Below are 25,533 nucleotides of genomic sequence, written 5' to 3' on the forward strand. Positions count from 1 at the left end.
GTTATTTACTGTTACTAATGGTTAAAAAGTTGTTTATGAAAATTCAAACGTGCCATATGATCTTTTGAAATTGCAGGAAAATCGCTTTACATCAGAAGGCTGTATGAAAAACTGAAGAGATCAACCAAAAAATCATCAGTGATGAAATGCATTCGCCTGATTGAGCCAAATGTTGATGAGAATGTCATCCTTCAATCACTGTTGGACGCCCCTAGAAGGAAAGAACTCACTGTGTTCCATTTTGACGTCACATCATCGGTAATCGTCAATCACTGGATTGTTTAACGTAGTGTAACCTTTCCAATATGACTTCTCTTTGCAGCTTACATAAAATGTGAAATGACTGTGTTTGTTTTGGAAAAGGTCCAGAAAGGCCTGCATGAGTTCCTCTTCAAACTGTTGATTTTGCGATACTTGCTGGACTCAGAGGGAAAGATGTGGAAGTGCAATAACAAGCAACTGTATCTTGTAGAGATTTTGGAGTCCACTGTGAAGTCGGGCAGAAATGTTTCACTTCAGGTTAGAGTTTTTATGAACACAAACATTCATGATTTGTTATCTGATTTAGAACTGTTCTTTACCTTGAGTTGTGTTTTTCTTTTCTTCTCGTATAGACTCAAAAAATCAAAAGCTCATTCATTGATATGTTCCCAAATATTTTCTGCCGGCCACCCAAAGAGGTACTAATGCTAGAGATGAGGAAGCAAGAAGATCCCACCATTGTGAGCAATGATGACCCACTGATGGATGATGAAGAATTCAGGAGCGAGGCTTGTCAGAGACCATACCAGTATCTCACACGGTTTCATAACCACATTAATCTAGATGTATTCGCTTATAACGGTGTTGAGGGGACACATGTTGAATGTCTTCAGATGCTTCTCATGTTTTGCGGCATAATGGATCCATCCTGGGCTGAACTAAGAAATTTTGCATGGTTTCTCAACCTTCAGCTGAAAGACTGTGAGACGTCTGTTTTTTGTGATGTCACTTTCACTGGGGACACACTAACTGGATTCAAAACCTTTGTGGTAGATTTCATGATTCTGATGGCAAAGGATTTTGCCTCTCCATCACTCAGCATTTCTGACCAGAGTCCTGGCAGGCTGGAAATCGATCTGGGTAGTGTCAGAGATGAAGACCTGGCTCCTTTTCTTATCAGGAAAAGATGGGAAACAGAACCACATCCATACATATTCTTTAATGATGACCATGTGTCCATGACCTTTATTGGTTTCCATCTTCAGCTCAATGAGCAGAACTTTGTTGATGCCATTGACCCAACCTCTAACAGGGTGATTAAAAGAAATGTCATGACAAGGGCATTGTATGAAGGTCTAAAGCTGCAAAGAGTCCCCTTCAACATTGACTTTGATCGCCTTCCAAGAGCAGAGAAAATAGAGCGAATCTGTAGTGTTCTTGGTATCCAGTGGCCTCTTGATCCAGATGAAACTTATGAGCTTACAACTGACAACATATTGAAGATGCTCGCAATCCACATGCGGTTCAGATGCGGCATCCCTGTCATTATCATGGGAGAAACAGGGTGTGGTAAAACAAGGCTCATCAAATTCCTTTGTGAACTCCGGAGGAGTGGAGTGGCCACTGAGAACATGAAACTTGTCAAGGTGCATGGAGGGACAACTTCAGAGATGATCTACACCAAAGTGAGAGAAGCAGAAGACATTGCTTCGATCAACAAACTCGACTATGGGTTCGACTCCGTTCTGTTTTTTGATGAGGCCAACACTACAGAGGCCATCAGCAGTATTAAGGAGGTCCTCTGTGATAAGACTGTAAAGGGGGAAAGTTTGACAGCCAACACTGGGTTACAGATTATTGCTGCATGCAATCCTTACCGAAAACACACAGATGAGATGATTCAAAGGTTGGAATCTGCAGGCCTTGGGTACCGAGTTCGAGCAGAAGAGACGGACGAAAAACTTGGATCTATTCCTCTCCGCCAGTTGGTGTATAGAGTTCAAGCACTGCCACCAAGCATGATTCCCCTGGTATGGGACTTCGGGCAGTTAAATGATCACACAGAGAAAATATACATCCAGCAGATTGTACAAAGAGTTGCTGAAAAAAAAGCCATTGATGAATGTCATATCAAGTGGATCACTGATGTACTTTCATCTTCACAGAAGTACATGCGTGCGAGAAATGATGAATGCAGCTTCGTCAGCCTGAGAGATGTTGAACGTTGCATGCAAGCTTTTGTTTGGTTCTATGACAACCATGAAATGTTTTTTGCGGAACTTAAAAAGTTTGAGAATGATAGAAATGTTGAGAAGGATGAAATGCGTCCAAAATGGCCCGAGAGCCGAGACCCTGTTCTCTGGTCTCTAGTCATGGCCATTGGAGTGTGTTACCATGCCTGTTTAGAAAATAAGGATAAATACAGGCAGAAAATCAGCAAAAGTCTTCCAGCATTATACAGTCCATCAAAGGTGATGCAGGAAATCTCACTCATGCAGGATTTACTTTTGAGTGGTGTGCCAATGGGGGATACAATTGCAAGAAATAGTGCCCTGAAAGAGAACGTCTTCATGATGGTTCTCTGCATTGAACTGAGAATCCCTCTCTTCCTCGTGGGCAAACCTGGAAGTTCAAAATCTCTGTCTAAAACTTTGGTGGCAGATGCAATGCAGGGTCAAGCTGCTCATTCTGACCTGTACAAAAAGCTCAAACAGATCCACTTGGTGTCCTTCCAGTGTAGCCCTCACTCAACACCAGAAGGCATCATTAATACATTTAAGCAATGTGGACGTTTTCAGGAAGGTAAAAACCTGGATGAGTATATCTCAGTTGTGGTTCTCGATGAGATCGGGCTTGCAGAGGACTCTCCAAAGATGCCGCTGAAAACTCTTCATCCATTGCTGGAGGAGGGATGCATTGATGATGAGCCACTACCACACAAAAAGGTTGGATTTATTGGAATCTCCAACTGGGCGCTGGACCCTGCAAAGATGAACCGAGGCATTTTTGTATCCCGTGGGGACCCTGACGAGAGGGAACTTATTGAAAGTGCTAAAGGAATCTGCTCCTCTGATGTAGTGGTTCTGGAGAAGGTCAGGGATTTCTTCCAACCTTTTGCAAGAGCCTACTTGAACATCTGCCGCAAACAAGGCAAAGGATTTTTTGGCTTACGTGACTACTACAGCTTGATAAAGATGATCTTTGCGGTCGCCAAGGCTTCTAAGCAAAAGCCCACACCAGAGGAAACCGTCAAAGCAGTGCTGAGAAATTTCAGTGGCAAGGATAATGTAGATCCAGTTACTGTCTTCACTATGAGACTGGGGATTGCACCAAACCTAGAGAACATCAGTACCATTGAGTTTGTGAGAGAAAACATTGAAGCAGTTGGACAGGAAGAAGAATGTCGATACCTCCTGGTGCTAACTAAAAACTATGCAGCCCTGCAGATCCTGCAGCAGTCCTTCTTTTCAGAAAGTGGTCAACCAGAAATTATCTTTGGTTCCAGCTTTCCAAAAGACCAAGAGTATACCCAGATCTGTCGCAACATCAACAGAGTAAAGATATGCATGGAAACAGGACAAACGGTTGTGCTCTTAAACTTGCAGAACCTCTATGAAAGTCTCTACGATGCCCTCAACCAATACTATGTTTGCTTGGGAGGGCAGAAATATGTGGACCTTGGACTGGGAACCCATCGTGTAAAATGCAGGGTTCACAAAGACTTCCGGCTAATCGTCATTGAGGAAAGAGAAGTGGTCTACAAACAGTTCCCAATACCTCTCATTAACAGGCTGGAGAAGCACTACCTGGACATCCAGACTGTTCTGAAAACCGAGCAGAAGAGGATGGTGGAGGAACTGGAGAAGTGGGTCCAGCTTTTTGTAACTCTCAGCAGCCAACATGCAGCGGCAGCTCAGACATACAAATATAAACCCCCAGACGTATTCATTGGGTACCACTCAGACACATGTGCTTCTGTAGTTCTCCAAGTAATAGAGAACCAGAAGGACAGTTTAGAAATCTCAGATTCTGAGAGGAGAATGCTCGACGAGGCTAAACTCATACTGCTGAAATGTGCTACACCAGACTCTGTGGTAAGGTTGGACAGTACAGCCCTTCCAAAAGTGGAAAGTGAATATCTGGCCAGGATGTACTTTGAAGAGCAGAGTAACAGCTGTTTGGCTGACTACATACTTGCTCACATAAGACAGGAGGCCCATTCTTGCTCCTTCTTCACAGAGGTAACTAAATTTGACAATTTTATATACACAAAAACACAAAAACATACGGTCTAATTGTAATTTTACACTTCAGGTGACAACATTCTCCAGACTTTTGACTGCTTTTGACCTCGAACCATTGGAGAGGATGTTGCACAGTGTTGAGCTTCTCTCACTCCAGCAGTTTGACACAGAGCACTCCTTCTTGAAGAAGATAAGGTTTGTTTATCGATCCATAATTTTACTCTTTTTTTTTTTTTACATTCACACAATAAAGTACAATAGAAGCTGTGAAACACATGTCCTAGTAAGAACAGTGATAGACTAGTTGTAATATCTAGTAATGTAAACATATTACTAACTAATGAGACATATCCCTTTGTTACTGAATTTAAAGATTATTGTGATTGTTTTAACCTATTGGCACATTTTGACATTTACATTTTTAGAATATGTTTAGAAGCAAATATTGCATGAGAATAACTGACTATGATCTTGAGATGTGTTACAGTGTACAAACCAAGTCCTTCTCGTCTTGTAGGAACTTCCTCACAGCTGAGAATAAAAGCAGCAGCAACAGGGTCCTCATCGTCCAGAGTGATTTTGATGAAGCCAGTCTCAGCGCCAACCTCATTGCATCTGCAAAGTAGGTCCAACACTTTTTTTTGTGGGCTTTTAGCTACCATGTGGTTTGGCCATATTAACTTTTGCCGTTCATTTCCAGGTATTCATCGATTAATGAGATCAATAAGATAACCCAGGAGAACACAAGTAGAAAGGTATTTGTGTACTTCATCACCAGACTGCCAAGAATGGAAGGAGGGACTTCTTACATTGGCTTTCATGGCGGTAAGGCTTATGCAACATGGACTATATTTTTTATTATGTAGTGTAAAGAGTGGACAATAAGCTGAGCCATGTTAATATTCACAGGCCCCTGGAGATCAGTTCATATTGATGACCTCAGACGCTCTAAAGACATTGTTTCCGACATCAAAACTTTGCAAAACATGACAATCAGTCAAATGTTTGAAACAAAGGCACCTCAGGCTGAAGGTTAGTTAATGATAAATCATTTATATAAAATTATGTTGTTGTCTCCATATATATTGTTCACTTTACAGCATTGTGTATTAAATTACAACATTTTTGTTAAAGCCATGGAGACTGATGACATGTACTCTGAGAGTGAACAAGAGGAAACTGTGCAGGAGGAAAATGTAAGTCTATAAATCCCGGCATGGTCATCACATTGTTTTCTTACATGAATGACATGTTTTTTTTATTGGGGATTAATCTTAACACTAGATTTTAACTAGTGTGTTCTTCTTCTGCAGACCTGGGAAAGTGTTGTGGACACTACAGCATTGCTGAGGAGCTGTGTGCAGAGTGCAGTAGCCATGCTGAGGGACCAGGTGGAAAGTGGCCTCCGCAGTACTCGGAGAGTAGAGATCCTTCTGGCACTTCTGAGTGACAATGACGAAATAACAGGTACTAACAAAACTTTTTTCAGTACTTGTTGTTGCTTTTTTTGTTATTTGCTTTTGTTAATGCTAATTATTCTATCTGAATTTGTCAGGTGAATTCCTACAAGTGGTGAAGCGGCATCTTCACTCATTGTTGGTGACTCACGACGGCAACACTTTCTCATCCATCAAGAGCAACTGGGTCTTCAAGGAGGCCTCAAACATCGATGCCTTGCAAGAAGGAGGCACCTTTAGGTGAGTGGTTCGGTCTTGTTTAATATACAGTATTATCCTATATTTATTTGAAAACCACTGTAAACTTTTTTTTCTCCATTCATGACAGACACACCTTATGGAAGCGTGTTCAGGCTGTGGTCGTCCCCCTCTTGGCACATCTAGTTTCGCTCATAGACCGTGACCAAAACATGGACCTCCTGCTTGATACCCGCTGTGGTGAATCTGTTAAGAAGCTGTGGTTAGATATCTTTGGCAATGAAAAGCTGCTGGAAATCTCACATCTAACACTAGACCACACGTAAGTGTTGTTAATAATGTAATTATTGTGCATGTAATAATGTGTAATAATTGTTTTGTTTAAAAAAGTACATTCTTGTACCTAAAGATGTCTGATGTTCACTTTGCTTTTTTTAAACTGCTTACAGTTCTGAGACGAGAACCATCCTTGTACAGCACTACATTGCCCAAGATAAGAACATGAGCTGCAGCATGCCATTCAGCTGGAGGATTAAGGACTACCTGGAAGAGCTCTGGGTTCATGCACTTCAGCATGAAGGTAGTGGTTTGTTTAAGCCACTATATAATTTATATAGTGATGTTGTGTTTTTGGTTTGTTAGTTTGTTTTGTTTTTACATTAAATGCATATTTCTTCCAGGGCAAACTCAGGAAGAGTTTGTTAAGTTCTTTTGGAAGACACCGCTCGGCCGCTACATAGCGAAAGCAGACCCAGAGATGCAGGTTGAGTTTTTCCAGCGCTACCTTCAGGATTTCATCTCCATGACAATGAATGTCACTTCTCCGGAAGATCTTCAGGTTTTTTGTTTTGTTTTTATTTTGTTTTTCATTTGATGTTGGCGAGATTGTGTGTGACAGTATATACTAATGCATGTTATTTATTTTTCTAGCTCCTGTGTGGTGCTTTGAATTCTTGTGTTAACGAACTGCGGTTGCAGCTCAGTGACACTGAAGCGGTGACGTCTCTTCCGTGGGTCCATGCTGCATATCATGAATTCAAAAACCGGCTCCAGAACCTCTGCAGAGTGATGTGCATTGTACCTCAGTTGACCCAAAACCTCCTGATGAATCCTAATGCCAGAGATGGGTTTGAACTGGTAATCCTTATTTACATAGTGTTTTTATTTTCTGTTTCTTTGAAGGATTTTTAATTTCTCATCAACAATCTTCTATTTTTTATTTTTTTTGTTTTGGGTTTTGTAATTATTTCTTTTTGGTTTTGTTCTCCTGTCTCCAAGGTACTCGATGTGTATGCTGGGTTTGCGTGTGTGGAGTACCTGGAGCCCATAGACTTGAACACAGATGCCCGAAGACAAGCCTGGCTCAGGCAGGTGAAAAAAATCCAGGTTGCTATTGAGTTAATCTGCTCAGAGGACAGCGTGAGACGTTATGGAGAGAGAAGCAAGATAATCGCCAAGAGAGTCCAGTAAGTAAAGCTTAAGGAAAAAATGTCCAAATCATCACAAGTCTGAGGTTTTTAGTTTGTCTTTAGGTAACCACTTGAGCTGCATTGAAAGGTTATTTGTTTTATGTCTTTTAGAGCTGGATGGAATCGGATATTTTCTCTGTCTCTGTTTGTGGAGCACATGTTGTTGGGAATAGAGGAGCTGGAGAAGAAACTGTCTCCTTTAGTTTTGGAGAACACTGGGCGGCTTGGCCAGGTGCGTCTGGGTTCTTTGTATTAAATTTTTTTTAACAGTACAGATAATTACCATAAAGCATTCTTCACGATAACCACAGTCTTTTCTTCACCCATAATAAACATGTATTGCCTCTGCTCTCCCTTCAAGATACTGGAAAAAAACTCAGACCTCAAAACTCAGGAGACGTTCGAGGCAGTAATTCGTTTGCTCAAAATCTGCAAAGATGGAGCCATCGAACGCATCTTCAGGTAAACATCGACTTTTATACATGTTGTGTGTTAACAGAATCTCTCATCCTGTACTTTAGCGCTTCTGGGCACATTTAGCATTGTATTTGGTTGCTTTAAGAAGGTTGTAGAAGGTACGAATGAACTGAAATCAAAGTTTTAATGGCCAAAAATTAGCATTTTCTTTCTTGCTGGAAGCTAAGGTACTATTTTTAACAATTTATTGTTATATTGACCTATTTTAACATCTAGGGGCTTAGAATATAGAAGGAAGCACTGCAGGAGGAGGGCTGTCTAATTTCAGTTTCATATCATAGCTTTAAATAGTAATATTTCACTACTGAACATCAGAATTTATAATTGTTTGTAAATGTTATAATTGTTTTTTGGGGGTTTTTTTCCCCCAGGTTTGGTCTTACACTGTGCCCAGTGTGTATGGGAGACCCCCAGGACCCGCTCTGCCTGCCATGTGAACACATCTACTGTGTAGCCTGTATCAAAATGTGGTTGGTGCCTGGACAGATGTACTGTCCTCTCTGCATGCAGCCAGTTAACGATGACTTCCCCTTGGTTCCCTCAGATGATATAAGGTTGGTAACTATATGTGAATAAGGCCAACCTCCCACGTGTAATGAACAAAGATATCATTCAATTCTTCCCACACAATACAAAAAATTTTGATCTGCCTTTTGCTGCTGTTTAGTTATGTTGTGTTTAAGTACCTTGTTTTTGATTAGATGTGTTTTGTGATGTGCTTTAAGACATCTGTGTGACTTTTGTAAATCTTCTTTCATGTAGGATTCCCATCAAACAACACACCCAGTTCAGGAACAAGTGCAATGCTTTCTTCATAGACCTGGTGTCGACTGTGTGTTTCAAGGATAATTCTCCACCCTGCTCAGCTGTCATTCTTCATTTGCTGTCATTTCTCATGGTGGAGCCCGGCGCTGTCCCAATTCTGAGAGGTACTCTATTACTTTCTTTCCACCATGTATGTGAAACACATCCATGTGCGACTGCACAACTACAGTATATGTTTTGTTAGTTCTAAATAGATTTATGTATTTTTAGGCAATAAGCAGATTTTGACAAAGGCGCTTTCTCCGTTTGACGACTCTGTGGATAAAAATCCGGTGGTGCGGTCAGTAGTGCTCAAACTTCTTCTGAAGTACAGGTGAGGTCCCTTTTCTTTCCTCCCTTTTTTTTGGTTATTGCATGAGGTCTTATTATGTCTGTGCAGTGCAGTTTCTAATTTGTGTTTAACCTTGACTGTTTTTGAAGCTTTGATGATGTAAAAAAGTACCTGCAGCAGCATCTGACAGCAGTTGAGCGGAGCAACATCTTGGAGGAGATGGATAAAACTGAGCTCTACACCTTGTACATTAACTGCTTGGAGGTATGCGCTAACACACAAGCTGCATGTGGATTTGATTGTGGATTTGATTAAAATGCCTTTTTAAATGTTTATTTTTCTAGGATTCCATGTTTGAAAGGATGCAGTTCAGGTCCACTGCAGACCAGCAGGCATGTCTGCAGGATGAAAGCGCCTTCTTGACTGATTTCTTGCAGTCTCGTGATCAGCTTTCTGAAACGGCCACTGTAGAGTACCTGCAGCAGGTGGCCAGAGTGCGTATGGACCTGGATATGGCAGTGAGCATGTTTGTGGAAAAACTGAGAGCTCCAGGTGCGTATTTTTAATGAGTTACACACTCTTATTGTGTGTCATACTCCTACAATGTGTCAGGAATGTTCTCCTTTTTACAAACACATTACTTTGATTTTATTTGATACCAGGATCCCGAGAAGTTGGCCAGAATGGAAGCACAGCTTTCCTGACCAGCGTCATAGACTTGTGTAGGCGGAGTGGAAATGACTGGTATCGGGTCTATTTGATCCGTAAGATGTGCAGTCAGTTTGGAGTAGAGTTTGTCAAGAAGCTCCTCAAATCGGATCAAATGAGTTGGATCTTTCCTAAGGAAATTCAGCAAAAGGTTCGCTTAGCAACCGTTTGATTTTCAGCTTATAAAGAAGATAAACTCAAAGTTTTATTCAAAAAATTCATTTTCATTTCACTCTACCCAGGATGAAGAAGTCACACCAATAGATCAGTATCTCGTGTGTGGGGAAGATTACAAGACCATCAGAAATGCTGTTGCAAAAGTAGTTATGGAAGCCAAACTGGATGGACTGGATGAGGCTTGCGAGGTAATGTTTCATCGTTTTCTTGGTGGAAATTCAGAATCAGGAATCTAAATTTGTGTGCATAATGGTGTGGGTCTTTTGCTTTGTCTTTATAGCGGTGCAAATGCCCACCACAGTGGAAAACAGTTTATCTTCTCTTGGCACTGTATCGAGAAGTCACCACTCTCTACAGAGAAACCAATGCGAGCTTCCATCCTAAGCCTGAAGTAGGTTTTCTAATTTAGTTACACTAAATAAAATAACATCATCTTATCTTATTTTAGGTTATAGTTTTCAGTTTGTCTTCATTCAGTATTTAAGTATTTGTGTGTATATTTTTTACCAATAGCAAGTCGAGGCCCTGATGAGCTACATCCAGAAATCAAAATTCCTTCCCAGCCCGCAGGTGAAGGCCTTTGCCCTGTCTCTGGTAACCAACCAGATCGGGCCCTTGGCTCTTCGCTGCGGGGTCTCTGGTGCCCAGTGTGTGTCGGTGGACTTGGCTGTTCACTTAGCTGCTGTCTTGCTCTGTGGAAACCAAGGAATCTTGGCTCCACTGAAGCAGCTAGCTATGACACCTGCAAACATGCAGGTATGTATAATCGCTGTTGTAAGTGATCAAAACCTGGGTATGTTTTTAAAAAAATAAATATATGGAATGCATCTGTTGGTACAGGCGGCTTTCTTGCCCACCATGCCAGAGGACATGTTAGCAGTGGCTCAACAAGCTATGGGTCACTTGCAGTGGTATCGTAAGTATTATTAAAAAGACAAAAAACCTCTAATGTGATGATATGAGGTGATGTGCTAAACACCTTTGTCGTATTGTTTTATACTTTTAACACAGACTGTCCAAATGGTCACCCCTGCACCATTGGTGAGGTATGTTAGCTTCAGTTAGATTCATAATCCATTTTTAAAAAGTCTATTTTTGCTGGTATCCCTTTCATATTTATTTGACACTCTTTCTATTCCTCTAGTGTGGCCAGCCCATGCAAACAAGTCATTGTGTAGACTGTGGTGTAGAGATTGGAGGGACTAACCACGCACCTGTGCCAGGATTTCGTATTGTGCAAGTCCAGTAAGTGTCCTACAGAATTCAAGTGGAAAGAGGAAAGTAGCAAAATAAACATATTCATCAGTATTTATTTGTTTATTGTCTTCTGACAGGGGTGACCGCACTCAAACAGGCCACGTCCTCGGCGACCCCGGACGTAGAGACAATCCAGACATGCTGGACACCAAGAGCATTTCTCCCGTTCCCTTCACCATCATTCGCATGCTCACTCACATGGCCATGCTGCTTGGTTCCTGCAGCCAACCACAGGTAACACAAACAGAACGGAGTTTTTGAAAGTGCTGTTTTTCAGCAACCACAAATTATCCAAGTAATCTCCATCAAGGTAATGTTAAAAGCCTGTTTATAATCCACTGTTTGTAGTAAGAAAGGTGGAGAGTCATCTGCTTTTGTTTTCCTTCTAGTCTATTTCTGCCATTATCAAACCTCAAGTCCAAGATGCAGGAGAGTTTCTACTCGCTCATCTGAGAAAGGACATGAAACACCTCATCAGAAGTCTGGGTAAGGGGACAGACGACACAATCAGCACTGTTCACCTGGTCATCAACAGCCTCCTGGAGACACACCAGCAGCAAAGATGTAAGTAAAAGCTACACTAATACTGCAGCTCTCTACAAATATAAGATACCAGTGAAGTCCTGTGTCAATAATTACGGAAGTATTTTGATAACAAAGCTCAAAAAATCCGATTGGACTTTGAATAGCTGTCCAGTATAGTCCAGCATAGAAGAGAGAAAGTGTGCCCTCTAGAGGCCACAAATTTGAGCTTTTAAATCAATATCTATAGATTTGTAAAGACTGAGAATAGTCATAGTAAAAGATTTTTTAATAGTCTTGACTCTCCTTTCAGGGCCTGTTCAGTATGACAATCTTCTCTCAACCAAAGAAGCACGAAATGGCTGGGAAATTGAAATGAGCGCTGCCATTATCACACCACATCTGAAGGTACTCAAAGTTTTACTCCTTTTTTCCCCAGAACAGTACAACTTGCCTCATATGTTTATACAAGATCTATGCATAACATAACATGTCACCTGCTCTTCCACAGCACTTGGATAGACAGCTAAAGGAAGTGAACACATTTATCCGGGCTGACTCTCGTATCTCTGCCAGTCCAATCATGAAGCTCATTTTTGGAGATCCTCAGCTCTTCTTGGCTTCACTTCCTCCAAAATCTCTGATCCATGTTTCTGCCGTGTGGAGCTGCCGGGAGAAAGTGTCTCTGTTGAGCCTCACTCACATCGTGGAGCAAAATGATGGCAAAGACACCTTGCCGGTCCTCTGGAGATTCCTCCATAGGGTGAGAAAATGACAACATAAAATGCATTTGTAATGTTGAAGAAAGGAAAAAAAATCTGTCGGTGATCCTCCTACATTGTGTCATCGACTGCATTGGGTTTAATCTGTTTCAGAGCTTTTAATCCATATCCATCAGTATAGTTTCTGTACTTTTTGTAAGTGCGTTATTTTTTTTTTGTTTCCATGGATCCTGTATTTCTTTTCTTTTCCTTTTTTTTTCTTTTTTTTTGCCAAAAACAGGCTATATTGAAAAAAACATATATAACATATACAAATAAGCAGCTCTTACAAGACAAAGTTCAACCACAGTTTCCCAAAGAGTACGTAACAGGAATTTATCTGAAAACACTACTACTATCATTATTATTATTATTATTAATATTACTAATTATTTATTTTTAGGAAGCAGAAATCCGACTGGTGAAGCACCTTCCTGAAATCCTGGCACTCCAGAGGGATCTAGTGAAGAAGTTTCTGAACATCGCTGAGCTAACGGAAGGCAGCATCGCTGAATTTCTCGGCAATCAGAAAGCAGGTATTGACTTAACTGTCTACATCAGTGCTTCTCAGCCTTTTCAACTACGTGACTCATGCACAAGAGATACAAAGTTCCATGCAACTCCTAATTACCTCTGTTCTCGGAAATGTCATGGTTAAATAGCTGGCAGAATGCAATTTAAGAACCTGCCTGCCAAGGAGTGAGTTGTTTTAACCTGGACGGAGACAATGATTGATTATTCATAAAGAGGAAAATCTCTTCCACACGTGAACGCCGCTGATGTTGATGTTCTAATTTTCTGTACCGTGTGAACTGCGGGTCTCCTGTGCGGCTGACATCTTTACACTAGGGATTAATTATTTGATTTCTTCTTGTATGCAGTTTCACTCAAAACCTGGTACGAAAAACACATCAGAATCTTCCTGACAACCTGGAATCAGCTCAGAGTATCGCTGGCAACCAATGGTAAGCAACCAGCAGTGCTGTTACACCAGCGCTGACCTGTCCAACGTCTCGTTCTAACGTCATTTTAAAATGTTTTCAGGTGAGATTAAGATCCCGGCTGAGTTCTGCCAGAATGACCTGGACCTCAACAGTGACTTCAGGGTGCTGTTGCCACGGCGACACGGCCCAGGCCTGTGCTCTACAGCTCTCGTCAGCTACCTAATTGCGCTGCACAATGACATTATATACTGTGTGGACAAGCACACTGGAGAGGAGACCAGGTGGGGGCGCTCATGCCACATTTTTCTCACTTGCGTATGCTTTGGCTTTCAGAAGACTGTGTCTCAAGTTATTATACACTTCATACGGCATGTTTGCAAAAATTATAAGATATAGATGGATTAAAATAACATTATGATATCTCAATTATAGCTGGAAAGAGCTGAAGACTGAAAAGAGAGTCAGAGTAGAAGAATCCCAAAATATAGAGACACTGTCTCCTGGGTAAACTTTCTATTTATTCCTCTCTCAGCTACAAAGTAAGCCCTGCAGATCTGACTGACCTGCATGTGATTCGTTACGAGCTGGAGAGGGATGTGATGCCGCTGATTCTGTCCAACACCCAGTACAGCATCGAGCGGGGCCAGGAGACCCTTCACGAGTATGACTTGCCTAAGATCGAGCAGCAGATCATCTCACGCTTCCTGCTGGGCAAGCCTCTCATCACTCTCAATGTGAGCCAATGAGAATCAGGAGCAAAGCAGCTTTGCTGACAATTCAACGCACAGTTTGTTAAGGCACAGTTTACCCCTCTTTGTTCTTCATCCACAGGGCCTTCCTACACTAGTGAATAGACACGATCGCAACTACGAGATTATCCTCAAGGTCATAAAAGAAAAAGTCAAACAAGTAAGTTGTGACAGGTAGTAACATGCTGGGACTTAGCATTTATTTATCAGAGATTACAAATTGTGTATACTGTACATGCTTCTGATGATAACAGCCATTATGATGTATGCCAACAGGAGCCTCTTCAGACTCTCACTCTCTTTGCTGTGGCTGGAGAGCTCCACTCCTACAGTGAGGTGTGTGACGCTTTGTCAATGCTGGAAGTGGCCCTTGGTTTCCTTGCAATGACTGGGGGAGAGCCTCATATGCAGCTGTCCTCCTACCTGGAGGAGGTGCTGCAGATGGGAAACCAGATGGCTCAGCACATCCTCAAGGTTGGCCTATCTGAGACTATTTTATACTGTTGCTTTTTCTTTCTGACGGCTATGTGGATACTGTTTATACAGAACAGAAATGTGCCAAGCGTGCTTAAAGAAACTTAATTTTGTTGCTAGTTAGGAGCATTGAGTTTAAGATCTGGCAAGATCTTAATTACTTTATGTTCTCTATGCCTCACATTCACATTGTTTTGCCCACAGGCCTTTGGCATGTGTTGCCTTAAACACTGTGTGGCACTGTGGCAGCTGCTGGCCTCACTTAAATCAGAAAACATGCTGCGCCTCAAGAGGGTAAGCATCACCGACACAGAGGTGTATTATTCTATGCATAGATGTGATCTAGTACAAAGGTGTCAATAGTTATTATTATCAATATTCCTATACATGTGTTTTTTTGTGTTCATCAGGATCCGTTTGTAGGAGTTTCAGAGAAGTACAAACAGGCCCTGGGTGAGGACGAGCACAGGCTGCTCATTGGTTTCTTCTCTAAAAACAGCGCTGACACTTTCCTCCTGGAGATGCACGAGTTCCTGGTGCTGTCCCTCAAAAAGCCAAATGCAACTGATACCTTCAGGCCTGACTGGGGGTAAAGATTCATGTTTATTCATTGTGTTGTCATATGCATTACTCTAGCAGTGGCAGATTTGATTCAAATTGCTTGTTTCATCTTTTAAAGCTTGAAAGACACGCTGGTGTCTTACATGGAGCGCAAAGACATGGACATTCCCGCCGATGTGGAAGAGCTCTTCCCAGAAGAGATCCTCCTGGCCCATTACGTCGAAGCATGGAAGTTTATCGTAGCCTTCAAGCAGGAGCGCGGACAGAGACAATGAGAACAAGATTTAAGCTTTATTCCTTTTTTTCATTCTGTATGCGATGTCATGAAAATCCCTCAGATCATGTTTACATCTTGAAATGACAGTATTCATTTGTCATGTAATTACACGTATACAGAGAAGACGTGCCTTTGACAGAGCACTAGCTTCATAGAATAAGACACATTTTACAGCTTGTCTATATGATAATGTGAGCTTTTTTTCCCTTAATGATCTCTTCTTGGATTGTATCACTTTCTATTTTCTTTGATGTTATCTCTGCAGCTGCAGTTTAAGTCTGCTTACTTGCACTTTACATTTAATGTGAATTTAAAAAAAATAAGTTAATTTACTCAGGTGAAAAAAGGTGGATTAAATTGAGGAAGGTAAAATCAGACTTATCTAAATCACTTTTTCAGGAACAAGCTGACTTTTTTACTGAAGTCATCAGTCACATTTTGTCATTTAATTTTCTGGGTTTCTTTTGTAACCTTTGCTTCGTATACAGAACATCTACTTGCCCTTCTTTCACTTTAAGCTTGTCATCGTGCTGTCCACTTTTTCCATTCATTTTCTTTGAGTTGTTATTACTAATTAGTACATTTACTGAGTTCAATTCACTTTTTCTATTGTTTCCATTCTCCTCTTAGTAATTTTTGTATGTGGGATCTGTAATATAAACAGCTTCCAGCAAACCTTTAATGATGCCTACATTTGATTTTTGTTTCTTTTGTTTACACAGAGGTTGTAGGCCAAAAACATACACGTGTCAAATACAACCTCCTTTTCAACACACTGTCTCAGTTCTTACTGACTCTAGCTTCCTAACTCGTTTTGTTATTTGTTACACAGTACTGTGCAGAAGTTTTGAGCCACCCTTCAACTCTTTCTGTTTTGCTTGGAAATGAGAAATGGCTACAATTTAATGAAATATGTGCAAAAATACATGGAAATACAGCATATAAGGGGAAAAAAATCAGATTTTGTACAAGCTTGAATGTCAATATTTGGTATGACCAGTTTTATTCTTCAGCACAGCCTGAACTCTCATAGGTAAGCTTTCTTGTAATTTCTTTAATTAGTCTTCAGGAATAGTTTTTCAGGCTTTTTGAAGTATATTTAAAGCTCATTTTTGGATGTTGTTCGCCTTTTGTTCTCTATCACTTGCTGCTTCAATAATGTCGAGGATCTGGTTCTGGAGAGGCCAATCCATGACTGATTGTGTTCCACTGTGTGCTTTTTCAATGCTTTTACTGCAGTTTGGGATCTCTGTCATGCTGAAAAACAAAGCCAATCAATCAGCCAATCAGATGCTTTCTAAATGGTATTGCATGTTGGCTCAAAATCTGATGGTTCTTTGACAAGATCCACCGTTTTTTATAGATAACTGTAGGCACTTACTGCTGCACCTCTCTCCAGACCTTCCATAAAACTTGTTGCCACTGAATTTCAGTCCAGTTCTTGTGTAATTTAGCAAACCTCAGCTTTTTCCCCATCTTAGGAATGGCTTCTTGACAAGCCACCTTTTCACTGTGGCTATTTGGGGATAAAAACTGCTTCGTCCCTTGAGTTATGGGCCCTTTTTTATGCTTGAATAATTAACAAGTCAGCGATAAATGACTTAAAAAAATAAATAAACACAAAGTCCCTCTAAAAATGTTCAGATACAAGAACTGAGCTAAACGTGAAGGGGGGGGGGCAACTGATCTCCAAAGAAAACTTTTGTTGTCGCCTGGACAGATTTAAAAACGACGTTTTCGTCTCAAAACGCTCCGCGTCCACGCTAGTTTTCAGTCGTTTTCACAGAGTTGTACGTCCACATTGAAACGGCCGAAAACGCTTACTCCTGCGCATGCGCAAAAGCGAGTGAGAATTAAAGAATTTGAAGAAAAGCTATCTGGAGCATGTACAAACTGATAATAATCTTTTTTAGGGCTTTCGAAATTGAGAGCAATCAAAACAACTGCTGTATAATGCCCTCCGCTATCTTTGTTTAATTGGTCACATGACTAAAATGCATCGTGGTTTTAGAAAGTCTGCGTCCACACTGCGACGGGGCAGCTCCGTTTTGAAATGTATGCGTTTTCGAGAGCGTTTTCAAAACGCTGCGTTTTTCCTTAGTGTGGACGGGAGGCCAAAACAGAGAGAAAACGATGTGTGGAGCATACATAGTGTGGACGTAGTGTCCTCTGCTCGTAGGCAGTTCTGATTAACTATGCCAGTTTGTATTGTGGTTCCTTATACCTTGTAATTCCCATTATTACTGAGTGTAAATAATAGATTTTCAACAGTACTGCCAGTGAAGTTCACATGTTAATTACTCCCTATTTACACTTTACGTCACTGCTTAAACCCAACGTAGGGAGTACATGATGTAGTGTTCAGGAAATGTCTGCCTACCAAGGGTTTTATGACTTTTTGACCCTCTGTTGGTGGGGAGCTCAATGTGTTTCTGATCAGCCTGATGGAAATGATAAGGACAAGACAGCCGTAAGAATGCCGCTGACAAGCTCCTTGATTCAATTTCCCCTATGTCAAAGTAGTGTTTAGCATAACAATGACAAATGGAAGCATTTGCCTGTTAAAGTAAACCATGTCAGCGACCACCCTCTGGAAGTCGTCAGTCAGTAAATGATATCTGCCGTACTCGTTACCAGAGTTTTTACCACTTTAGCTCTAAAAGCATATTTTTTCCCACTTAGTTCCACAATGATGCATCTATTGAGCTACAAAATCTAATCAACAAATAGACTTAATAAAACAGATGAGGCTATAATCGCAGCCATGCATTTCATTTCATGTTGACAGCCAGAGCTTTTCAGCGCTATCTAGGCACATTCAGTGCTGCTCATTAGCAAACTCATAATGTGGAAGCAGTGTACACGGGGTCAATAAATGCACTCACAAATGGGTCACAGGCAGGATTTGTGCAAACGCACTGTAGAACAAGCTTCACTGAACAAGTTCAATCTGTTCCACTTCCACTTCTGTAGGCTTCAAGTCCACCATGCCAGTGATACAAAGGGAGGGACACAAAGCGGCCAAATTATTTCCCCTGTTCTCTGTTTGGGTTTTTTTTTTGTCCTTGTTTCTTGATGAGGAGGAATTAGGGGCAAAATTACTGCGCATAATGGTTCACATCTAATGACATTCATGGTTGATGGACATTTGGGATCGGGACATGAGCATTTTTATATGTGGAGGATATTGTGATCAACAAAGCTGCATAATTATGTGCAGAAATTACCTGTTTTGATTTGCAAATGCAGAATGTTGGAGAGCTCGAGAGCAGTTTTGTAGGGCAGCGCATTTACAGACCTTTTAGTGTTAATATAATACAGAAGTGTACGGCAAGCTTTCTAAGAAGAATGGCTTCGTCCGAGCCAAACATAAATTGCAGCATATCCTCTCCCTAAACTGCCAGGCCGATGGAGACCTTTTGTAAATCAGTGAGTAGTTATGCTGGATCATTAATGAGTTTGTTGCTTATGTCATAGTTGTCCAATTTTAAAGCAGAATACCGTTAAAAAATAGACTATAAGTGAGTATAGTTAGAACAATAAAATTGGCTATTTTGCACAAATAGATTCCCAAAATAAAAGCTGAAAAACGTAAAACTAGATCATCATTGTCAATTTATTCTGTGTTATTTGTTATGAATTAATCTCGGGCAGTCATCACACCTTTAGAGATGCCTTCTAAACTTCATCATCTAGTTTAAATATTGTGGAATATGCCTGCGTCTCAATCCGCGGAGGAGCCACTTAACCCTTTGCAAAACAGCCTCAGATATTCATCAAGTTTTCACCTTGGGGATCCAATATCATTCATAAGCTCTGACGCCAGGCAGGCGCTTGGAGCCAAGAGAGAGCTAAGATTTTAATGGCTGTGGTATGAAATCAGTACCCTGAAATACCCCTGAGACCTCAGAAAGCACACCAACAGGCTACTGTATTTTCTATGGGGCATTATGCTTTACTGGCGGTCTGGGGAAATGTTTTCTTTAAATTTACCCTTCAGGGTGCTGCTGTTATTGCATTATTATCAAATTAGTGTATTTTAATTACTACGTCATACGAAATGTATGCGCCAGAAGGTCACAATGGGGTGAGTGCAGGGGCAGTGTCCAAATTCTCAGGTTGTACTGTGCAAAGGCAAGATGAAGAACAGAGAAAGCGGGAAAAAATACAACTCGCTGAGCACATCTGTGAATTATATTAGCTAATTGTGTGCACTTCTCTTTGCACTCAACACTTGGGTTGTCCTCCAAGCACACGGAAGAAATTAGGAGCGCGGCTGCCATGTTGTTCTATTAAATACGTGAAGAGAAAATACAATTACTAGTTAAGTGGGAACATACCACTTGGGATTATGTGAGGCACTGAATTTTTACCTTTTTAGAGTTTTATTTTTTGCATGCATGGACAACTTTCCCAGACACAGTGTGTCATGAGTTTAAAGCATGAATATGGCTGTCAAACACAAAATTAAGGATTTTCCCTAAATTGAAAATGTGTGTGGGTTTTTCTTTGTTTTGTTGTATAATTAAATTCTGTGCAACAGTCTCCCTAAGCTGACAAATCTTAACTTTTACGTGCTTCACTGTTAAAGCTTGAATTTCAATACTTAGCTAGCCGCTACGGGCACACAGGGAAGGCTTTACATTCCATAACAATAATACATATTGAATCAGATTGTTGTGGTAAGAGGAGAAGAATTTTGGGAAGCTCAGAGATATATGCACCTTTTCCCAAATAATAAACAAATGCATGGTCATGAGTTGGGTATCGAGGTACATTTACAGTGTGAGCAGTTTTCATTAACTTTTGTTTTAGGAAAGATCTTGTGTACAGGCAAAGACGCTAGAATTACTCATCTGTGGGAGACAAATTGGAAATATGGGAATATGGAATCTTTTCTTTCTACTTTGACTTCTTGGAAGACATAGAGATCATCTTGCTATGTGCTCCATAAGAAGATGACATTATCCAGCATTGCAGCTGCTCCTTATGATTATTCTTCCTAAGAGTAATGTTTCCAGAAATACGAACTCACTCACCCGGGCTTAATTCCATATCACACAAGGAAGTAAAATATGCCCCTGGAGAGGTTGGCTAAGGGGATTCCAACCTTCCACCCAGCTATCCTCAAAACACAGCAGCTTGCAGTGGGTTCAGAACTGAATTTGAATTACAAGTTGAGACAGGATAGTAATTCGATTAATACTCATCGACATGATGATATTTTAAGGCATTTACTGGAAAAAGTCTCCGACATGAAAGATGAATTAATCAAAGGAAATGGATCGCTCTTAATAAATGTACACAAAAGTTCATCTGTAGCTATTCTGATCTGTGACGCTGCCACACAGGCGGCCGCTGCTCATTCTGAATCTCTCCAGAAGATCTCCAGTCATTCCCGGCATACTCGAGCTCGTTTGAAGAATGATCACTTCACTTCTCCTTGACACGCTGAGTACCGGTAATAAAATAGATTATAGGCGGTGTTTAGAGCCACCTACCTTTCTGGCCTTTGGCAATCTTTTCTGTGCAAATCTGAGTGAAGGATTTAGCAGAACTTTTAGATTCCCACCTAGGTTCTCTTTTTGGCTTTCCATTCAGATTGTGTATGCGATTGTCTCTGAAAGCTTTGACTGTGTTTGCTTCTCAGTAATGGATAACTATTCTTTAAAAAGAATAAAGTGTAAAATGTCACGGGGCTGTTATTATGTAAGATTTCCAGAAATTTAACAGTGTAGACTTTTCATTCTTGCAGGGGTCATAAATCAAACAAGCTTTTACACCAGAAAGTTCTCCCTTGAAAGAGAGAAAGCAGTTGCTGCTGCTGCTGCTGCTACATAACAGAGTGTTATATAACACAATTAAATATGATTCCCACTCTCTCTTTCTCTTCTTTGTTCCCTTGCATTTTTCCCGTTCGCTGTCTTTCACACTCCTTCTTGTTTTTTTTTTTGTTTTTTTTAGGTTTCTTCCATCTTCTTTCATTCATTCTCTATTCCCTGATGTTGATGTGCTTTGTCATCTGACTGCCTTTGGCTGTGTATAGATAATGACTGTGCAAGAGGTTTTTGTTTAGCATGGGTACAACAGGATTAGAGTGATTAGTACTGGTGCCAGTGTTGTAACAAGCCCAGGAAGCATTTCACGGTGTAAAGAGGTGCTGACAGTTATTCTGTACAAGATTAGAGAAGTTGGATTATGGCTTGTTTTTCTACACCTGGCGATGAGAGACTAAAAGAAAAGAGTGAAGGTTACAAACCCCGAGGAAAAGAGCTGTCCTGAGTAAAGTAATCCCCAGCTCCCCAGCTGCCCCTGGCTTATTCATTCTTATGAGCTGTATTAGCTGTAGGCTGTAATAGGCCGTCTCAGATGTGGAAATGAATTTCTACCTTGACCTTTCACCTCGGTAGCCCCTGATACCTCTGGTGGCCCAAAGAGCAGGGTGGCTCCTCTGCCTCCATTAAGCTCTCCTGTGGTCACGGCCCAAGCCGGTGTTCAGTTTCACAGCACCTCTCTTCCTGGCCCCAGCACAAATACACAACACCCTCTCCGATTGCACTTGATAATATTTATCCTCAATTATAATTCCACAGATATGGATTCTCGAGTGGAGTACAGTGGCAGCAGACAAAGCAGAGTGGCCTTGAGCCCCACAGCTAGGTTTTGCTAATGTGGGCTCCATGTACTCCAGACAATCCATGCTCTCTCTGGTAGTGGGGCAAAATAAGCAATGTAGCCATTAAGAGCTCCAGCGCAATGAAGAATCACTCAGCTGTATATTTGTCCTTGCGATGAGTGCATGCATTGCTCTAGTGAAACGTGAAACCACCTGGAACACACACTGGTGTCGCATGTGAGGAGTGGTCATAGTTTAAATAAATCAGTCGGGCTTCTTGTTAGCTACGGCCTTGTCTGTAGGAACCCCCAGAATAGGCGATGTGAAAGATGCATGCATCATAAGCGGATCAAACACATCCACCGAATGACATTTACATACTCAGAAAAAACATGTAGGCAAAAGGGTTGTTTATAGACATGAGTATGTCCATTATCTGCTTTCTCTCTGTGGTATCAACTAATGCTTGAAGAAGCTGTTGGGCCCCAGAAAACAGCACCGCTTTATCATCAATTTCCCCCCAAATAGTAAGAAAATAAATACAAATGGTGAACTGAAAGTTGCTAGAAAGCTACTTTCAGAGTCACTTGCTAGCACTAATGTTACATTGCTAACAAGAAAAACAACATATTGTGAAAAAAAAATTCTGCTGAATCCGCTTAATTTTCTTAGCTGATCACAAGCTCTTTACTACATAATGTCAGATGATTATACAGGATACTCATAAGTTGGTGTTTAATTTAAGTGAAAGGCTAATATCTGTACATGGAGAGCAATGTTTAGGTTGGCTAGCCAGGCAGTAAACACATCCCACAACTTCTGTATAGACCTCATTGCCTCGAGCTTTGGGAACCTGTTACGTCTGCAGATCATTCATCTCATTTCTGGTCAGCTAGCATCCAGCATAAGCTGGAGCCCTTATTGAGGATCGGCCTGTGATTTATTGGTTGTTTTGGCTATTAGAGATGGCAACAGAGTATTGAAGATTTTGTAGCAGGGGAAGTAAATGGAAATAATGAGGGGAAGGAACAACTGCCAGCCACTGCTTTTTTTTAACTCGCTCACACATAGAGAAATCTGTGTGTAATGTTGTTGTTATTGGCAGAACCCATTTTAGGCAAGTCAGCACCACCCTGTGATGCCCAGGAACGACATGCATGTCATTTCCTGCCAGGAGCAGTCATTTCGTTCATTACTGCTGCTCACTGGCAGCCAGTTTGTGTTCAGTTTCTGATTTCCAAATTGAAACGTGTATATTTTTCTTTTGTCGACGGCAGTTATATTTCCAGGCGAATCAAGGCTGCGGTTCAAGACGTTTTGGGGTCTTAGAAAAGTTTCAGTTTATAATGAAATGTATAAAATGCTTGAATCAGACCGTTTATAAATATTCCACCGAAGTGCTCTTGGCTTTGAAAAATAGCCTGTTTACTCTACCTTTTTATGCCCTGTGGGATGGATTTCCAAACTGTATACATAGAGCTTGTACAGCCAGTCTTGAGTAATTACATGGTATCTTGAATTACACGATATTTAGCTGGTGATAACAGGAAGGTCACATGTAATTAAATGTTATTAATGAGCATACTGACTAAAATGAATGTAGCTTGAACTTTTAGTATCTAAAGCAAATCAGCTCCGACTTCTTTTCTGGATGTGATTCATTGGCCTGATGAGGCCACTGTCTGCTTGGATTACATCCAGCCATCTGATGCTCGCTTCTGGGTGTGTGACACACAGCAACAGTTTGGTTAATTTGATATTTCACTTTAAATAGTTTTATTTTCTTGAGAAAATAAACATTTTTAGAGCACTCAGTGGCAATTTATACATTTTAATGTCTCTGGCTTTCAGCTTTTTTATACCAGAGTCATTTATAAAACTTTTAATTGTCCAGAACACAACAAAGTAATAAAATGCAGATCAAACACGGAACCTGAGGGCAGGTTTGTAAGCTAAACAACACACGTACTGTATACGGAAAATGAAATGAACTGTCACAAAATGAGAGCCTTGACGTTTTTAGGAGTCGAGAGGTTCGTCCTCACAGCTGAGCATCAGTATTCTGCATCCATCCGACTGTTGGATTTGTTGATAACACAGCTGCTGTGGGCCGTGCGCCAACCGAGGACTAATGGCTGAATTAATGGCCACAAGCAGCTGGGCCCATCAAACAGACAGGATTACATAAGAGTATATGTGTTTGGACCGTGTATGACTATATGTGTTGCAGAGCAAACGGAAGGACTGTGCAACAGCAGAACAGCACCGAGGTGTCAGGATTCACTTAGAGAGGGGAGGAAGGCTCATGCTAGCCTATTGACCTTAGCATCTTTTTTGTGGAGACTCCTTCTTAGCTAAGTCTGGCAGCTGTTCTGCATGGGGATAACAAGAGTGGGCTCATAAAAACAGCAGATATCATACACTAACTTTGGACACATTCAGTCTCGTACAGTGGTGTTCCAGTTCAGACAAACCAAAAATCACTTTATCAGTTGGAAGTTTAAGTGTAAACAGTTAAATGTCTGTAGGCAGAGGATGAGCGCAGGAGGAGAAGCAGGTGATAACCTGGGATGCCCTCCAGCCCCCGCAGATATCACATAGCAGTTTCCTAACTGCAAGATAACCAAGGTCAGTCCAGACAAATTGTTCAAGTGTTTGTTGAAGCAAAATGAGTAACTTCAAATAAGCATTAAATGGGGACAAACATTTTAAAAACTATAGCTTGTATATAGAAGATGAATGCAATGTCATGCTTTGATTTTGAACTCTTTAAAGACCCAAACTTAATATATTTGGAGATCATACGGTTAAAATGTCTCCAAAGGAACGGCCATAACAAACATATTCGGAGAGCGGGGTAAGTTGTCACACGGGTAAGTTGTCACACTGTTCATAACTCCAACACTAGAGGCTCTATCTCAAAAATGAAATAGCCACTTTGTGTGACTTCTTCTTCTATAGCCAACCTCCTGTTCACATGTGGTCAAGACTGCTCTAATCTGAGGTGAGCACATCTTTTTTATTTTTTTGACCTAAAAGGAAAAATAAATCACTTTAAATTTTCTTCAGTACAACTTTGTTAGGTATAGATGTTACAGATTATTATTTTACACAAAATAGAGGAGACATTAACGTGTCTTTTGATACTTCAGCTGATGTGCTATGTTGAGCTAACCCTGACATTTAGCCAAAATTAGCATAAATGTCAGTTTGGGGCAAGTTGTCTCATTAACTTTGGGGCAAGTCGTCACATGTGACAACTTGCCCCAGTACAAATAAATGCTCCAAAAAATTGTGATATTGTAATTCATTTGTATTTGTAATAAGGTTTTTGAAGAAAGGAAGGAGAGGCAGGAATTAAGGAAGGAAGGAAGAAAGTAAGATGGTTCGAAATTATCAACGAAAGACAGAGCGTGGCAGAACACCACCTGACATTATGTTAAAGGCAGTCAGGCAGGTAAAGATGCAGAACAAATCAATCACAAGTACAGCAAAGGATTTTGACATAAATTACCGCACTGCAATTACTGACAGCGGACTACCAACTCCAGAGGACATCCAGCC

General features: G+C 40.9%; 1 protein-coding gene across 1 annotated transcript in view; it reads left to right on the top strand.

Annotated features, from left to right (window-relative positions):
* Positions 1-16,780, top strand: part of LOC308412061 (E3 ubiquitin-protein ligase rnf213-alpha-like) — a 32,994-nt gene extending 16,214 nt beyond the window's left edge. Inside the window, exons 26-67 of the mRNA XM_080906143.1 lie at positions 77-258; positions 364-519; positions 615-4,223; positions 4,297-4,421; positions 4,744-4,848; positions 4,927-5,051; positions 5,136-5,258; positions 5,361-5,422; positions 5,540-5,693; positions 5,782-5,923; positions 6,012-6,203; positions 6,331-6,461; positions 6,562-6,719; positions 6,812-7,018; positions 7,160-7,347; positions 7,462-7,582; positions 7,712-7,812; positions 8,199-8,381; positions 8,590-8,756; positions 8,863-8,965; positions 9,073-9,187; positions 9,268-9,475; positions 9,586-9,782; positions 9,874-9,996; positions 10,089-10,199; positions 10,322-10,564; positions 10,649-10,724; positions 10,820-10,854; positions 10,953-11,053; positions 11,143-11,299; positions 11,455-11,629; positions 11,901-11,995; positions 12,099-12,350; positions 12,752-12,884; positions 13,230-13,313; positions 13,393-13,573; positions 13,825-14,026; positions 14,124-14,201; positions 14,318-14,515; positions 14,720-14,809; positions 14,926-15,104; positions 15,195-16,780. Coding sequence (XP_080762269.1) covers positions 77-258; positions 364-519; positions 615-4,223; positions 4,297-4,421; positions 4,744-4,848; positions 4,927-5,051; positions 5,136-5,258; positions 5,361-5,422; positions 5,540-5,693; positions 5,782-5,923; positions 6,012-6,203; positions 6,331-6,461; positions 6,562-6,719; positions 6,812-7,018; positions 7,160-7,347; positions 7,462-7,582; positions 7,712-7,812; positions 8,199-8,381; positions 8,590-8,756; positions 8,863-8,965; positions 9,073-9,187; positions 9,268-9,475; positions 9,586-9,782; positions 9,874-9,996; positions 10,089-10,199; positions 10,322-10,564; positions 10,649-10,724; positions 10,820-10,854; positions 10,953-11,053; positions 11,143-11,299; positions 11,455-11,629; positions 11,901-11,995; positions 12,099-12,350; positions 12,752-12,884; positions 13,230-13,313; positions 13,393-13,573; positions 13,825-14,026; positions 14,124-14,201; positions 14,318-14,515; positions 14,720-14,809; positions 14,926-15,104; positions 15,195-15,351 — 9,524 coding nt within the window. The 3' untranslated portion in view covers positions 15,352-16,780. The remainder of the gene's footprint in view (positions 1-76; positions 259-363; positions 520-614; positions 4,224-4,296; positions 4,422-4,743; positions 4,849-4,926; positions 5,052-5,135; positions 5,259-5,360; positions 5,423-5,539; positions 5,694-5,781; positions 5,924-6,011; positions 6,204-6,330; positions 6,462-6,561; positions 6,720-6,811; positions 7,019-7,159; positions 7,348-7,461; positions 7,583-7,711; positions 7,813-8,198; positions 8,382-8,589; positions 8,757-8,862; positions 8,966-9,072; positions 9,188-9,267; positions 9,476-9,585; positions 9,783-9,873; positions 9,997-10,088; positions 10,200-10,321; positions 10,565-10,648; positions 10,725-10,819; positions 10,855-10,952; positions 11,054-11,142; positions 11,300-11,454; positions 11,630-11,900; positions 11,996-12,098; positions 12,351-12,751; positions 12,885-13,229; positions 13,314-13,392; positions 13,574-13,824; positions 14,027-14,123; positions 14,202-14,317; positions 14,516-14,719; positions 14,810-14,925; positions 15,105-15,194) is intronic.
* Positions 16,781-25,533: the final 8,753 nt, after the last annotated feature.

The sequence above is a fragment of the Rhamphochromis sp. 'chilingali' genome (genome assembly GCF_963969265.1).
Source record: "Rhamphochromis sp. 'chilingali' genome assembly, chromosome: 15".
In the NCBI taxonomy this organism is placed as follows: Eukaryota; Metazoa; Chordata; class Actinopteri; order Cichliformes; family Cichlidae; genus Rhamphochromis; species Rhamphochromis sp. 'chilingali'.